The 18,455-nt window shown below is 38.9% G+C and overlaps 1 protein-coding gene across 1 annotated transcript in view; it reads right to left on the reverse strand.

Moving 5' to 3' along the window:
- Nucleotides 1–9,781, reverse strand: part of LOC139127457 (cell adhesion molecule 2-like) — a 13,356-nt gene extending 3,575 nt beyond the window's left edge. Inside the window, exons 1-3 of the mRNA XM_070693379.1 lie at nucleotides 9,721–9,781; nucleotides 3,655–3,960; nucleotides 2,001–2,276 (exon numbers count right to left, since the gene is read on the reverse strand). Of these exons, the coding sequence (XP_070549480.1) occupies nucleotides 2,001–2,276; nucleotides 3,655–3,960; nucleotides 9,721–9,781 (643 nt within the window). The remainder of the gene's footprint in view (nucleotides 1–2,000; nucleotides 2,277–3,654; nucleotides 3,961–9,720) is intronic.
- Nucleotides 9,782–18,455: the final 8,674 nt, after the last annotated feature.

The following is an 18,455-nucleotide window of genomic DNA, read 5'->3' on the forward strand; positions in this document are numbered from 1 at the left end:
TCACAAGATGCCTCACAGTATACACAATAATGAAAATGAAAAGAAAAGGTGTATTTCGGATGTTATACAAAGTCAATAAAAGTAAGAACATTGCAGTATTGTATAATCTGGTGGGAGCCATGAAACTAGTCAAATAGGCCAGTCGAGTTCATGGCCCCTGATTATACTAATAATTATTCAGAGTGCTAGTGTAGATTCAGTCAGTGATGTTTCAATATGGACTTCAAAACTTGTCTACCTGAATTGACAATTGTCTGAAACAGGCAGGATTACCACGATAGCCAGAATCAACACATCTATCGAAACATTTCAAATTCTTCACCGTGACAATGACAATGATCTGAAGTTTTATTACTGACAGTAAGAAAGATTAAAGCTAAAGTTTGGGTCAAGAATGTAGAATATATTACATTGCGTAACGTTAAGTGTAGTCGGATATTCCAACTCTAAAATTTCTACAAAACCTGATCTGTAACTTGTGAATCAGTGTCAATTTAGAGCTCTTGTTGGAGAACGAAAAACTTTCACCGAAAATATAATTTTCCCCATAGAGTTAACACAGGGGTGGCGACCATTTTGAATATCACATATCGCAAAATGTTGGGCATTTTGTTTCGCTAGTTCCAAACTTTGCACGGTAACCGCCGATTTTATTGTTGATTTGGTGTGAGAATGGTTGAAAGTTTCATTTAGGAAAGTTTTAGAAAAAGTTTGAGTCTTTCCCTTTCAAGGTGCATACCGTACTATCTTAAGGCAGGATATCTATTCACGGTTTGAGAGAACATCCACCAAGACCGACACAACGCGACCAGAATACGAAAAACCAAAAAAGTACTATAAAATAGGGCAATGAACGGGGTGGAAAATCGTTTTCGTTTCGAGCAGTCTTTCTGGGGGCGGCAGTCAACAACCGTTCCTGTGAAACTTGAAGGCGGTGTTCAAGCGGAATTGGAAATTTAATTTTACTGCTGAGTGCAGCATTGGGTTTGTTTCGTTGGGTTCGGTAAAAGCATCGTATTGTGACAAAGAGATGACCCTGAGATTGACACTCGGAAAAGGCAGTGCAGTTACAATCCTCATCTTAGTGATAGTTCTATATATTTGGCAAGCGCAACTTGGAGGTTCTAAGTCAAGGACACATCGGGGATCTTTTGTTCTGACCGGAGCAAAGTGGAGAGATTTTCTGGTGGGAACAAGGGAAGTGGAACGCTTGTTTCCTGTTTGTCTGTTTTTCCGGAATCGTTGTATGACTGCAGTTAGAAGCAGCTATCATTTCACCTTTGGAGTTTGAATTTGTACAAAAATACTTTCAATTGTATATTTACGTAGAAAGTACATACTGTCACATTTTCTACAAAACTCATTTTTTGGGTGCCCCTTTCTGTCACATTTCCCAAACATCAATCAAACGAGAAATACGAAACATGGACGAGTCCTTCGATGGTAAATACTTCGCATGATTGTTTCTAATCTACTCGGCTCTAAAATTAGAAACTACGAGACGGCACAGCACGGGTGGCTGTTATTCGGCCTTAAGGACTGGTTTCGCTTTTCCTTGTTCACGGCCATTGCATTGGGGGAAATCAAAAACAGTAGAGCGCGAATAAAGAGTAGGCGCTGACATTTATGATTTCAAACTTCAAACACCAGAAGACGTGTCATGCACATTACCTGCCTACGTTGAAAAACAGTTGCTGGCGATAGCGGTAGCCGGATGTCAGCTTTATTAAGAAATGATTGCAAATGGATTTAAAATCGAATATTTGGTTTCTCCGTTAAAATATCACTTGATTGTGACAAATAAATTTGTTTACTGGCACTGCGTACACTTCTCGCAGTTCATTTCCTTGATATCGCTGGGACATGCCAGATAGAGTAGGGTTGGTGTTAGGGCTAGGATATCAAGAAAACGTTTCCAAATTTTGCTCACGATGCATAGGAAACGTATTGATTAATTTTTGATGCATGATGGGTATTGATATGAGAACGAGACGACTTACATTGAACAACAACGGCGATGTCTTCTTCGCAGGATAACTGCGACGATTGTTCGTCGGACAGCTTGGGGTGCACGATCCTGCAGTTAAATCTTGTACCGTTGTCGGTTTTGTTCAGCGTCGTTGTCAGGTTGTGTGTCATTCCCCTTACCCTTTGAACTTCAACACCGTCCTTCAACCAAGCCAGGTCAACGACTGAAGAGGACATGCATACAAGTGTAATTTCTTCGTTTTCTACGGCGGTGTAACCCGGATGTATGCTGCATTCTGGTGCCCCGTCTGCATGGAATAAGAAAAATACCGCAATGATACGCAATGTCGCTCAAATTTGATCAGAATTGGTACATACCAGTATCACGGGTACCAAAGATTAACAATAAATGTTGTTTCTATCTGTTCAGTGCAGGAAAATTCTACGTTGATATTATGACAAAGATTTCTGCACAGTACAACCAGAAAAACAACAAGAAATATTTAAACCAGAAAAATAAGAATGACAAAAGTAAATAAACTTTAGGTACTGGAGGTAAATTTTGGCAACATGCATAGCAGAAACAGCTAGTCCCTCTTAGTTTGAGCAGGTCTGCTAATATGTAACAGTTCATAAACAATGACAGGATATGACTTAAGTCAGTTGAGTAGCCTGCTTCAGTCACCGGCGTGCCACCACTCCTACACATTTGCAGAATTTCCCTTTTCTTACCTCATTTGCACATTTTTGACACTGACGTGTTCATTTGAACAACGTCACATCTCAACCCCTGCATCTACCTGTACACCAAACACTGAGATTGTAGCTTTGGCGGTCTGGGAGTTTTTGCGTGTGACGGACATACATCCGCACATACATACCCACATACAGACATACAGACATACAGACGCAACCGACTAACCACATAAGCTCTTTTTGGTATCTATATACATACCAACTATGAGCTAAAAAAATGAGCAAAATATTTTAGACAGATTGATACATAGATAGATACATAAATAGATACATAGATGCATAGATGCATAGATAGATAGATAGATAGATAGATAGATAGATAGATAGATAGATAGATAGATAGATAGATAGATAGATAGATAGATAGATAGATAGATAGATATAGATAGATACTAGATAGATAGATAGATAGATAGATAGATAGATAGATAGATAGATAGATAGATAGATAGATAGATAGATAGATAGATAGATAGATAGATAGATAGATAGATAGATGGATAGATAGATGGATAGATGGATAGATAAACAGACAGATTATCTCTGTAATTGTTTTACATTACATAACTGTACTACAAAAGAAATATCTCTGATGATATATAAAGGACAAATTTAAAATCGTGATAATTTCATTATTTTGAACATATGTCTTATCCCTTCCTTGTAGAATACGTAAAGTATTAGGGTATATACAAGCTTTAAAAAACTGAGAACGATGATTGATATAATAGATCAAAAAACATCTTTAAGTTGAAGTGTGAAGAAAATTCGACTCCTAGCAAAAACTACTGTGGTCTCCAAGCAACGACCCAAGCAACCACAATGTGACTTATATTATCTATCTATCTCTGTCAACTGCCGTCGTGTTAGTGTTTGGCGCTGGCTAAACGATGTGACAACGCCATAATAATGATGTATTCTTGTACTCACCAATAACGATCAGATCGGCGCTGGCTCTGATGGACGAGTCACTGAAATCGCTGCATGTGTAGGTACCGGACAGATCGACTGCCGCCTCAATGACCCTGAGATGAAACTGGTTCATGGAGTCATCGCCTGTTACTTCGTAGCTGTCTTCCAGGTCGTTGTTTACATCGCGATTCACAGCGATGCCCTCCGACCCTTTCTGCCAAACTACGAAACTTGGCAGGGTCACAAAGGAGCAGTTGAGTTGGGCTGAATCGTTGACAAACACCACTGTCTCCTCAGGGCGTTCCGTGAATGGATCTTGAGCATCTGTAGGTGATGGAAACAAGATGCAAATATCATTGCAAATAATTTTATTACACCTCACGTGTTATCCACGTACGGTGATTGGCTGTGCCTCACTCACGTGAAAGTGTTATTATACCTCACGTATTTTCCCGGTACTGTGATTGGCTGAGCCTCACTCACGTGATATAGAACAAAAAGTGATAGAACATGGCTAAGGTGATATAGCCCTCTCGCGTGCGCTGATATAGCCCTGTCGCGTGCACTGATATAGCCCGCTGCCACGTTCTGGAATACCGCGCGTCCTTTCTGCGCGTACCACATCATCACGTACATTTGCTTGGAATATTCTGGAAAGCAATGGCTTTTGAAAAGGTACAAGAAATCAGCTGGACCTGAAGTAGAGGACATTTAATACATTAAACGAGAAAAGCTATAACAACACTGTCTTTGTTTTTATAGACGTTAATTTAAGTTGACCTTCAACTCCATGTAGCATTACGATCGAGCAACAAATAGAACGCTTCTCTGTGGCGAGTCTCGATCGACACATGACTGCATTCTAAGCAAAGTTTCGAAAACAACAGTGTTTGTTCTGTGTAATAAAATTAATAACACATGCTAGCAAGGGCAAGACCAAGATTTGTTGCCTGCCATCGTGCTGCTGCTTATGACGGTAATATTGATGATACCCTCGCCTTGGGCTTGGGCATCATCAATATTATCGTCATGATCACCATCCCTTGGGCGGGCAACAAATCGTGATCTTGCCCTTGCTGGCGTGTGTTATTATTTAATTATTACACCTCATGTATAATTCAGGTACTGTGATTGGCTGAGCCTCACTCACGTGATATAGAACAAAAAGTGATAGAACATGGCTTAGGTGATATAGCCCTGTATATATACATACATACATACAATGTTAATCATTTAAGTGATGCATTTTACTGTACTGTACGTAGTATAGTGTACAACCAGCGTGACTGCGCGTGATCAAACCCATTTGTTCACTGTGACGGCCTGCAGTAACTCAACGACATAATGTGCCGAGTGTAGTGCCTCAATGTTTGTAGCCTCACATGAGCTCAAAATAGAAATACACCACTGAAGTTCGTTTCCGATCTTAACATTTTACTATTGCATGATGTTGAGTCTTACAAAGGCGTTAACAAAGTGAGGGACTGCTCCCATTTCACTCCGATTGAAGTTGAGAAGACTTATGTTTACAAAAAATTATGTTTCTCAACAATAAAATCGCGCACGCGCAGCGCGACGACCACTGCCCTTTAATTAAGTTTAAAGAACATAGGGCCAATGTCCCTGAAGCTACTATAGACTTGGATACAAAAATAATGAGTATTTCCTGACTGTATGAAATAATAACACTAAGGTCATCTTAAAGACCTGTATACCAAAATATTACAGCTGTCTGACCAGCGGTTTTTAAAAAACAAACGACCCAGTCGACAGTGCTCTTTTATTTTATGTAGAGAATAACTTTTTTGTGGCACATGTGTTGATGACGTAGGTGGATATCTTTTTATAGCTAGCTCATTTCAGGATGGCCTGACCAAAAATGACAAAATTAGCTGCAATAATATTAAATTGAAGATTTCATCATAATTTCAATATCTTACACTAAGATGAACCCTAGGAACTTGTATACCAAATATCAAAGCTATCAGATGAGTAACATTTGAGAAACAAAGATTTTGACCAAAAATGGCAAAAATTAACCAAGAAATACAGAAATTGAAGAGTTCATCAAATTTCAATATATCGCCTTGGAACCTGTATATCAAATATCAAAGGTAGTTTGAGAAAATATTTTTTTGACCAAAAATGGCAAAAATTGCGACAAAATTACAAAATTGTAGATTTCATTATAATTTCAATATATCATATTTAGTTAATCTGTAGGAAAATGTATACCTTTTGAGAAACAATTAATTTTTTAACTATAAATGAAAAAAAATGCCCAAAATAAAAAATTGTAGATTTCGCCATTTGAATATATCATATTTTGATCATCTCTATGAACCTATATACCAAATATCAAAGCTGTAAGACAAGCGGTTTTGATGAAATAAATTTTAGGCCAAACTGACAAAAACAATTCCTTAAGAAATATAGATTTGCATATTTCATCACAATTTCAAATAAATCTATAGAAGTTCATCCCTATACAAAATATACCAAAGTATTCCAAATATCAAAACCTTTGACCAGCGGTTATGAAGAAGAAAATTTTTTACCAAAAACGCCTTTTTGTGCTAATTTGCATATTTACAACAATATCGAAAATTAAATTAAAAAGTGGTTTCTCATTATTATAGTTTGCTTCTGCACAACAAATATCAAATCTGTAAGTAATGTGATTCTCAAGATATTCGAGTGGACGGACATACATACAGACGTACGATGGATGCCGGACGGATACCCATCCCAATAGCTGCTATAGACTATAGTCTATAGTAGCTAAAACAACAATCAAAACAACAAAAGAACCTGAAAAATTAGATATTATTAGTAATTTTTTTATTTAATAAACTTTCTATCACACATCAAGTAATGAAGACGCTACTATAAATATAAATAAAATTATCTAATTAAGATTTGTATGGATCGGGCTGAAAGGTTTTTTTATGCTAGGCATACACCCCACGTACCCCATATCTTTGCAGAAAAGCGGGCAATGTCAACGTTTTTACGTTGCATTAGAGTTGAAAACTTGACTTCAATTAGCGATATTTGACGGAGGATTCTCTGTTTAGTTGGAATACAATGCATAACAAATCCTACATTTAGTTGATTGTCGATGTTGTATGCGGGGTTCGCGGAGGTGCAGCGACGTCATTATGAACAACAAAGAAACGCTTTGCTCCAATCCAGCGACACTGATCAGCAAAATTGAACACGTCATCGTCTGGAGCAATGTCGTAAATGGGGAAGTTTTTTCCAGTTGTCACTCATTTGGGTGAAATTGTTCTCATTTACACTATAATTTTTCATTTGATTTTATCTTTCTAATATAAAAGAAAATGATGAGTTGGCTGCACACTTGAACATGCATGGCACACGACGAGCAACGGTGTTTAATACATAAGAAATACATGAAATACAGGACACAAGGAATATAACAACTATGACGAAACGAGGACCTTTGAACTTCATCCTCGTTCGTGGCTTGTGATATACAACAATATCAGTCGACGAGATCATTTAGCATCTTGTTCGTTCTGTTTTGTTTGTTTACGATGATTCATAGCAGGGCGTGGTCGGCTGTCGACATTTATTTCACTGCAAAGCGCTTTATCACATATTCTAGTTTGCATCTGGGAGTTACATACTGATTGGGAAATTCTACGAGTCTGGATATCTCAGATAATCCCATACTGAGATAGCATATCATTTGCATCGCTACGGTCATTCGACAAACATGAATGACTAAAGAGAATCGATAAGAATTTGAACGTTTCACGTTGGGAACGGTGGTACTACAGAAGTGATAGACTGCCAAGCAGCACCGAGTGCGTCACATTATGTTGACAGTGACACACTCTGACGCCGAGGGCAGCAAGTTCAGAAACCGGGAAAATGTGCTTGTCGATCATAGTAAAATTGCATGAACGGTTTCCCAGTATATACTGACATTTGTCGACGCAAGTGGTCTAGCTTTTTTCAATTTTGATTCGGTAGTATGCTATATAGCGCGTCAAGACATAACGCTCAAACGTCATTGGCAAAAACTGCAATTGCGTGTAGCATACTATCGGACGGTCATAACGCCAAGGCTCCTGAGAATGTGTCATGAAACTCGCGCGCCTCTAATTTAGCGAACGAAAAGACTTTCACTAAGCAAACATGGTCATGTCGTTCGTCCTAATTTGTAAGCAAACAATTGCTGCTGCAGTTTTACACCTGTAACTTTAGTCAGGTGAGTGAAAGCTTCAGCTGAGGAACTCTATTGCGCATGCGCGAGATCATCAACCTTGAAGCCGATCCCTCGAAATTACAAAAAACTTTCACTTGTGTGCTGAGACGCCAGGAAATCAAATCACCATTTGCTCAGAGAATTTTTAGCTCGATTGCGATCTTTCATAAAAATTATGATTTTTTTTGAATAGGAAAACCACCAAATATTTGCATGGCGACTTCATAGCCACTTCAGTTATTCAATTACACGCTGGCATATTAAAAGACGTTCATTCCTATTTGTGTAGGGACCGTGATTGAAAGAGGCACTGCTTCGTGAAAATCAGGTGCAATTTTGCGGCGAAAATTACCGTACTAATGGATCAGCATACCCTGAGTGTGAAATACCCTTAATGGGCTATCTGATACATGAAAAGTCGCAGTCTGGTATGGACTCAGAAGGGTGTACGATATTAAACATTACGTAACCCATAACCCTCAAGTGTGTGACGTCATTTGATTTATGCATGGACTTTGGATTGGAAATCAAGATCGCATAGTTTTCTTATCAACTAAGGCAGCGATAGAATTACAGTTGCGAGTGTTTATCCATGAAGAAACCAAGGTTTCCGACAGCTCGCCTGTGAAATCGAGACTACTATAGCTTTCCGTCACATTACATACTGGGCGAAATCGGTAAAGCATTGTCTTGATAATACAAATATAAAAATAAAAGAAACAGTTGACTGTAGGTGTTATTGTTAGCCGGAGTTTTTGATTTTAAACTTCTGTGTGATCAGCTGAGGGCTGCCGTGAATATATCTATCGGTACATAGTGAACCAAATAGTCGAACTGAAAGATTGACCGATAAGGAGCACAGTGTGCACCTGTCTTGGGAATACCAGTGATACGCCTTGCAACGCAAGCGCCTGCAGTTTTTCACTGGAGTCGAGAAGACATGTTTAGTCTACAAGAGAGTCACAGTGGAGGAACGAGACAAGAAAAGTAAGACACTGGCAGACGGGGTGAGAGATCGTTCTAAGATTAAAGAGAGATTCAATCAGGTGTATTTACTTTGGAGTGCTGGGGAATACTTGGAACAGCCAAGGGAGATCGCTGGTTTCCACTCTTTGTTTTAATATCTCTCCGTAAATCAGGCATCATCATTAACCGTGAGTACAACTCGTTGTATGATGCGTTTAGTTTCTTTTTATTCGAATGACAAAGGCGATATGCGAGCTACATAGATTTTGCTAGATCATTCTAAGATTAAAGAGAGATTCAATCAGGTGTATTTACTTGGGGGTACAACTCGTTGTATGATGCGTTTAGTTTCTTTTTATTCGAATGACAAAGGCGATATGCGAGCTACATAGATTTTGAGCATTCTAGCTTTATCGCAGTTCTATACGATGCCGTGCTATGCAACGCCAAGACTGGACAAAGTCGAAGGAAAGTTTGGAATATGCAGCGTGCGATCTCAATTACTTTAATTTTGTTGGGGACGTAATGGCTTCTATCTATGAGGTTAACAAACGTTTCATATATTCCATGAAGCATGAACAACTGCCATGCCAGTCGAGAGGGGCGGGGACCGTGCCTCCCGACCCTGGTAAATTTTATAGAAGTCATTTTATCTTTTTGACTCCATATGGCTGCGAACAATTCATTACATTCAGCTAAATGACGACAAGTTCACTAAACGATAATTTTATGCCAAAGTTGGAAGTGTATGATCATCTTATACACTTCATTGACGAATCCTGTCGCTGCCTAACGCAACAATTTACAGTTTACACATTGTTACTAAACTATTGAAAACTTATTGAACGCTCTACCTTTAGTACAGGGCGTAGCCGACTTACCTCCAGGTCGTACCGCGAAGGCAACGCTCAGAAGTAGCAAACATAGAATACGGTTCTCCATCTTCGGCCGCTGAGATATGTTCTTCCACGGTATAGAGGATGTTGCTCTGTACCACTACTGCCGGGGCTGTTGACCGATGCGTGTCGTCTCGACGCACTGACACTCTCAAGGCTGGTGAGGGATCAAATTAGGGGTCTGGCGAATTCACGTGGTAGCCCCTGCTGCGTGTGCAAGAAAACGTGACATCCCACTCACTGGTTGACGGGTCAACGACCAACTCGTCTTTGGCCGGTTTATTAATCAAATATTAGCTTTAATATCTTCTTGAGATACTCCCAGGTAAGATGGTGGGAGCCAACGACGTTATTTTGTTAGTAAAGACGCTTTGATTTTAAGACAAACTTCAGCCGTCTGTATGTGCACAGTAATTTTTTAACTCAATGTCACCGGTGCAGCGTAATATTTATCAACAATATTCTCACACATCTACCCGCTCAGTAAGTATGTGCACAGTCGATTGTGGAAGGCTATATGCCAAAGTCCTTGCGAGAACAGCATACAGACAAGATAATTTGCTGTATCGAGAACCTTCGCCCTCCCATTACCAAGCCACTATATGGTTCTGTATAACGTCACTGCGGTATACAGGACCGAGTATACGGCTTCATGTTATGCTGCGATTCACAAATAACGATTAGGGGGGGGGGGGGGCTGGAGGAATTTCGATTGAAATCTTATTTTTTTCAGATCCCCCCCTAAGTACCCCAAAAATTTTCAAATGCCCCCCCCCTCTATATGGTCAAATTTTTTCAAGCCCCCCCCCCAACTATCACAGGCCCGCATATTTGTAAAGGATGTGAGCGCAGAAAAAATAAACATATTGCGCCGTTCTGCTCACAGGTGTTCAACACTACCCGTATTAGTACTTTGTATAGTCATATTCCCAAGGCAAGTTCTTTAAATGCATCAGTGATTTTTTTAGATTTATTGGTCTAAAAGCCAACTTGAGTTAATCCAACTCTGGCCAGGTCAATTGCTCCTGCTGAGGAGCACACAAAATGACAATCATGAGAGAGTAGGCAAATTGTGAATTCTGGCTAATTGCCATATTGCACAGTGACCTACCAAAAATTTTTTCCAAAACTACAAGACATCTATGAATTAGATGCTACTCTAAATTGACAATACTGGAAGGTTAAAATGTTCCACCAAATAAATGTTTTAATCTCTGAAATTTTTAGGTGTAATAATTTCAAATTTGGTTAAAAAATAAATAATTCCATTTGGTCAAATATTTTTACTTTTAGTCTTTACTGTTCAAAGTTTTACATCTGTATCATTTTATAACAAGAATATATGAAAATTTAGAAAACCAAGCATGGTGACCCTATCTTTTTCTGTAATATTTATTTATTCTTATATGCTAGAATTCAAACATTACTATGTGTTCTTGCATGTGTTGCTCTCTGGCCTGATCTTGTGTACAATTATGTTTCACTGTCATGAGCATCATTTGACCCAAATTCTTCTTCAACTACCATGTACATCAGAGTCAGAGCTATCTCTGTCACTGATCAGGTATGCAGTGACAGTGAAACTGCAGGAGCAGAGCTTTAATGATAGTGACACTATCCGTAGGCAGTAGCTGTATTAACTTTGATAATTTTGGCAATATTTTGTTCAGTTTTACAAATTTGTTCTAGTTCTACTCCCTACAGCCTGTTGAAATGTCTAGTATTCAGCTTGCTATCACAGCCTATGTATGTGTACCATGCATTTGTATCACTGACAACTGACTGTCAGTCTGGACTCCAATTAAATTATCACTAAATACATATTTATATTTATATATACAGGCTTTGTCGACAAACTAAATATTGTATGTTTGAGCATGCTGTAGGGAGATAGCAAGAAACTGTAGTTGTTATATTGCATAGAAATATTGCAGAAACCATTAACAGTTGCAACTTCTGCCCTGTTACGAGGCTCGTTTGTTTTTTTACGACAAATCACACATTTAGATTTTTTCGAGATAAAAGTCATGAAATGTGACAAAATAGTTCTAAATTTTGTAAATTATTTCTAACATTAAAACATTTTGATGACATTAAAAATGGTATTCATTTTTCATTGAATTATCTACAAAAGCTTGGAATTGGCAAATGTAAAACACAAAAGGGAACAAAAAATTTTCAAGTCCCCCCTATAGGTAGAGCAACATTTTCAAGTCTCCCCCCTCTACTACCCCAAAAATTTTGGAATCCCCCCCTGAATTCCTCCAGCCCCCCTAACCGTTTTTTGTGAACGCAGCCTTATGCGATTGACTGATTACGTTTTTATCTTTCGATATTTCCACCCGTACCCTTTCGACCGAGTCCATCCTATAATAGAAATATTGATTTTCACAAAGTTGTTTCTTTGAAACACATCGACAGTTGAACTCGACCTTTACTAAAGTGAAGACAAGAAGTCGTGAATTTAAAAAAATGCCATGGTATATTGATTGACATGCAACATATAATTGAAGCAACCATCTGGAAGAAATCATACCCGTTGACTTGGACTGACAGCACATTAAATATACCTTGATCAAAAAACAAGCTGGCATTCCAGTGAAATTACGATGAAGCAATATCGCATATTACCCAAGAATAAGAGTCTAATAGGCACGCAAATTCGATTATATTCCCCGAATAAGAGAATCAAGTTGAAGAGCAAAAACCGTGCATATTTCGAACGGTGGACAAAATTACGGATCAGCAGTTATGTAATGAGCTGCGGCGGCTAGATAGGCGATCTGGTCTGCGTTCTTTTCCATGTTTGTAGTTCCTTCATAAATTCATTGAACACATATTTGCCAACATTTTATGGGACTTAAGCGCGATTATGCAGAGTATGCCATGTGTTGGCATTGGGTCAGTTTGCCAAAAATACCGCTGTTCGTCTTGTGTCTCTAGACTAACTACCATTCCGACAGATGCGTAAGGCTTTTTAGTGGCAAGAATTGGTCGTGTATCACTGGTCACTGCCTATAGGATAAAGTGACCCTTAAACTGGTTAAAATACCCAACATCTTTTTACAATTATGTTAACCCCCTGCGATCTTGGCCTCACTCGCAATACCGTATTTTAAGATCCATGACCTACTACTAAGATTTCAGATGAATGTCAGGTTCAAACTTTGACGGTTGACTTTTGCCTTGCTACGTACGTATGTACAGGGTGGCATGGACCAATAATGATTTAATGTCCCTTTTAATAGCTAGCCTTCACAAGTGAATTTCAACGCACTCTTCTAAAAGGGACATGTTGTTTATTTGAGGGGCAGCCAAATAGGCAATTTTGAGAAACTGTATGATCCAAAAGTGTTTCCAATGTATGTAGACTCTTGCACTCCAAACCTCCAAACCACTTCGATCAAATTCAATTCTAAGGGAAAATAACATCCTTTAATGATTGTCCTCTTTGGGGGAAAATGCCCCTATCACTTGTTATTCCCTCCTGACTAGCGACTTTGCCCTCCTCTCCCATTCGCCGACCATTACTGAACGAAAAATGACACGCTTTCGGCACTGGCAAAGAGCCAAGCCTAGGACGTCGTCTCTTTGCTGATGAGAGTTTTAATATTACGGGTACTTTGCTTGGTAACAACACGTACAATTTATTACTTTCTTGCTGAAAGAAAAAAAAGATGTTCCTCCGTCGAAAAGGAATGCTCGATTTTCAGTTCGCGGGTCGCCGGTACAAAGAGTGCCCACCGACTCGACAAGATATCATCGCTTCCCAAAATATTTTGGAAAGTTCTGTTGCCGGTGCCTACCCTGCTGTTTGCGACATGATTTTACGTGACTTGATGTTGTCAAAATCGGCCTTCCACAGCAATTTTCTCCGCTGGACGTCGAGTCGTGTCGTCCTTGTGTTCAACAGGCAGAATGCGCCTCGGCGATAGACATTTGGACTCTCCAACTTCAATTTATCATTTTCACATCTACCACTTGTAGGCGGTCATTTTCAAGCCCTTCGAGTGAAAAAAACCTTCACAGTCTAGTTTTAATTTATTTTAAAACGAAAATTTTGTTTTTCTTCATGGAGGTAACACGGCTATGGTGGCTATTTCGAACTTCAATTATCGTGAGTGTTTTTGGTAATGCCGCTTTGTTGCTTTAGTACAAAAAATGTGCAAGATGGCCCCCGATTTGTATCCTTGATTTTGAAAGTGAAAGATTTCTTGAAGAAATTTTGAGCAAAAATTTAAGTCTTTCACCTCAGAGGCGCATAGTACCTCACGAGACTCTTCAAGTTCAAGTACATCATCTGTTTGGTTGCAGACCTTATGCTCGTCGACGTGCTGTAGTCAGCCTTGACTATCACATTTAACTCTGTTTTTTGTCTTTTTGTTCCAAGAACTTTGAAGATGATATCGAGCCACAGCATATGATTATTTTATACAAGTTCTTTTCATTCGTTAGAAAGACACTTTAATTTGTTTTGTTTTTTTCTGGGAACAGCATGGAAGACGCCCGCCTCCATGTCTGGATAAAACTGAAACTTGAACATGTCTCACCCTTGTGAAGTCCTTGGCACCAGTGACCATACTTGTAGTCCAATATAAGGCCTAGATACTTGATGATATCTGCACTTTCTTTTCCAAAAACATAAACAAGTACATTTTGTGGTTTTGATTTGTTTCTCTTGAATAAGACAGTTGATAGGACGTTTGAGTTCCCCATATGCCGCACGCACAGTGCATTGTTACCTGCAATATCTGTCGATAATCCGATGTGGCATGTAGCGACCTCTTTTAAAATTTCTCAAGTTTCGTTATGCTCTGTTACAGCACTTACATCTTTGCAATGGCTATTTGTAAAGTTCGATACCAGCTGAACGACCTCGAAACTATCTCAAAAACCAAGTAAACCAGCATAAACTAGTTAAACCACCAATTTCAAGATGTAAACCACCTAAAATAAGCACAATAGGTACACAAGGGCAAAATCTAGTTCCATTCTCATACAGAAACCAGCAGAAACCACCAAGCAAGATTCCACTCAAGGCAAGTAGACATATTGTCTGTTCCATACGGTACTAAGTTGAAGGGACCAATTCTACTTTAACTTTGAGTTTCTTGAGGTCTTTGGAAGTCCCTGGTCATGATGTAATCATTGTCAAATCATCAATCTGTGCAACTGTAATTATAAGGACATACAGGTATTTAGTACTTCTCGGTTTTGTGATGCACATTCTTCTAATACATTTTCGATCAAACTAATGTTGTATTACAATATCCTATGCAGCTGAAAGCAAATCTACTATCGTAGTTTTCGATTTTCATAAAGCTGGAACACAATGTCAATGTCTGAAAAAACATACTGTTGTCTTGAGAGCGTATTTTGCTGATATTTGTTCTGTAAATATACTAGCTGATTGTGTGGCATGCACACCTGTTATCATAAACAAAATTCATGCAACATGTCTTCCTCTGACAGCAAACATGCGTCCAAATGGAATAAAGGGAAAGCTACTCCACACATCTTTCATATGTTAGTTGTTTAAGTTTTGTGTATTTTGTGTATTTTGCAAGTATATTTATGGTTTTGCTGTTTTGTGCATGGAACTAATTAGCAATGGCGAGAAACATCAGCTGTGAGGGAGACGTCATTATCTACGGCCTGGGGGTCAGAGGAATCTGAGGGGGAGGCAACTCAAAAATTTTAAAGCTACAAGGGAGTTGCTCAAAATGTGGAGAGGAAGAAGGAGAGGCTACTCAATTTTCGGGAAATGTACAAAAGCATTTAATGCAGCTATGAAAGGATACAGAAATATAAGAAAAGAATACAATACATTATGAAGTGGCACAGTTTTAAAAAATATTTTATCATTTGATTATGTATGTATGCCAAGTATATTGACTATCATTACTAAATGAGTAATTTTCAGTATTTCCTGATAAAAAAATTGTATACTTGCCTAATCAAGCACGACAATCATCTACTCTCCATTCTATAGGGAACTGCATATTTAGGAGAATATATAAAGAAAGCTAATTCTAAGTCAGAAACCTGAAACCCCCAGACTGAAGAAACTGACCAATCCCTAATGAACAGTATCTTGTATTTGAATGAGATAAGTGGGGCCCCTTAACTTGTTGATGCCATATATAGGATTTTTGCCATGATCAATCTTGCTTGGTGGTTTCTGCTGGTTTCTGTGTGAGATTGGAACTAGATTTTGCCCTGTGTACCTATTGTGCTTGTTTCAGGTGGTTTACTTCTTGAAATGGGTGGTTTATGCTAGTTTATAATTTACTTGGTTTTTACTAATTTACTTGGTTTTTAGATAGTTTCGAGGTCGTTTGGCTGGTTTCGAAGTTTACCAATAGCATCTTTGCAATCTCTAAATCTGATACGATTCAGATAGCAGTTCACTGAAAGTATACATCGTACTAAAGCAAACGAGCAGCTTTTGGGACAATAAAGCACGGATAGCGACTTTTTTCCTGTGAATATGTCATTTTGGAAATTACGGAGGCAACTTTTATATTTAAGGACTCGGTCAAATATGTGTACAGACCATAAGTGTTCTTCACTTCCATCGCCATCACCCGCATACTCCAAAATCCAAACTGTCTTCACCCAAGTTAAAACGCCTTCTTTTCTTATTTTTGCCAGTTTCCCTGTACATTGCAAACAATAATGGCTATAAAGTCGTGTTCCCTGGTCTCATGTCGCCCCACCATAAATGCCCTCGAAAGTAGAGAAATTTCCTCTCAGCCCCTGAGGAAATATCGACCACTTGCTCTTTCCCGCCAAAAAGTGCCAACAATGCCCTCCTGGTCGACAAGAAATCGCTCACGAACGGTTTTTTGTCACTTGTACGAGCAGTGTGGTTTGCTGCCGACAAGTTTATGAGCGAGTGATATTTGATTCGATATAAATATCCGACACAAGCGTCAAATCGTCACACATGTTTTATATTTTAAGTGATACTCTCTTCCAAAATTGACCACAGCAAATCAGCCATATGATAATAATCGCCATTTAAGTTAACAATTGTCCGATTCCATTAAAAATTCGACGATATCCTAAGATTTATCAATATGAAAGTTCCCACGCGATTTGTTGATAAAGAGAAAGCCAACAATCCATCCCTACTTCATGATGAATAGCAAATTTGGCTTTCATTCCGATGGAGTGTTGGTCGTGCAGCTACTGTACGGTAGATCGAAGTGTCGATAGTAGCATGGCCTACGTAACCATGTCATATGCGTTCCACTGCAAACAAAGGTCCAATAAATACACAGCGCCATTCGTCGCGGCAAGGCAATACTTGGAACAATCGGTAATTCATAGAAATCACGTTCCACCAGAATGTAAGGATCTTATATTTTCGACATTACGCAAGTCGACAAGTTGGGTGTGACCTTATCACTGCCCGCCATTTAGATATACGACTGACTGTCAGGAAACGCTGCTTTACCTCGTGCAATTTGTATATTGTCAATTATTCGAGCCGTATCGTTTTACTTTAGTGGTAAAATGGTAAAATAGTTTTTCTTTCAGTCAAGTTTTTTAACGGCCGAAGTTACATAAAAACATATTTACATTACTCAGGCCTTATATGCTTTTAAAGCTTGGCAAATGTACACACATTATATGTTTTAGAAGCTAATTCTACCAGCCTTCTGTTGACCGCCCTAGCAATGTCAACATCTCAGTATGTCGGACGGAGTCCAAAGTTCACAATGTGTAATAGCTGTCGTCGATTGTGTCGATGATTGTGTTGAGGAAATTTACTGCTGCTATTGTGATATCAACATAGTCTTTCAACCCATGGTCAAATCAATTATGCGTTTATACGAATTGAGCTACCGCGTGTAGTTTTGTCGACATTCGTTCCATAGCGACGGAAAAAAAATTCATGGTGTCATAGATTGAACTGCCTTGTCCCACAAGGCTCGTCTTACGGGTTATTTATTTCGTTAATTATTATACGTACAAAAGTACAGTGCTCTCCGGCACTCTGCGTACACCTCAAACCTCCATACGAAAACAGAGCCGAGATTTGTTTGATAACAGTAAAGCTATGCTTTCCTAATACGGTACCAAATTTCTCGTTTCAATTGCAGTATATGTACGACAGCAACGTACACTGTCACTGCCTGGGACTTATAGTGACCAGCAACCACGCATGCGTGGTCAGCCTGTCTACACCTACGAACGGGACAGCAGATAAGGCTCATACGGGCACATGGCTTTGTGTCAGACGTGCATGACAAGGGACACAACACACGTGACTATTGTTACTCCACTAATCAGTGTAAACGTCATATGCTTGGCTTATCTCTTATTGCGTATCAGCTGGAGAGAAATCATCTGTTCACCTTGCATATCAAATGCAAAAATTTTTATTTTTTTTTTGCTATCATCGACTTCAAATATGTTCCTGGTAGTCTATAAAAATAACCGTTTAAACAGCGGGCAATATTTCGATCCGCCTATTCGCATTCATTTTGAGCAAGTCTTCAGTAAATTTCTTTGAAGTTGCGTGCATTCGACGTGCTCGTCCCTGAAGCGATCACTGCACATCAATGCGTCAGGTGTTCAATTTATGAGCTTTCGTTTGAAAAAGACAATGCTGTGATAATTTAGTGTAGATCCCATTTGCCGAAAAAAGAGCACATTTTGGATGTCACACGAACTTTTGCAACAGTCTCACTGATTTTATTCCAGTAGCA

Source organism: Ptychodera flava, unplaced genomic scaffold (assembly GCF_041260155.1).
Source record: "Ptychodera flava strain L36383 unplaced genomic scaffold, AS_Pfla_20210202 Scaffold_32__1_contigs__length_2955704_pilon, whole genome shotgun sequence".
Lineage (NCBI taxonomy): Eukaryota > Metazoa > Hemichordata > Enteropneusta > Ptychoderidae > Ptychodera > Ptychodera flava.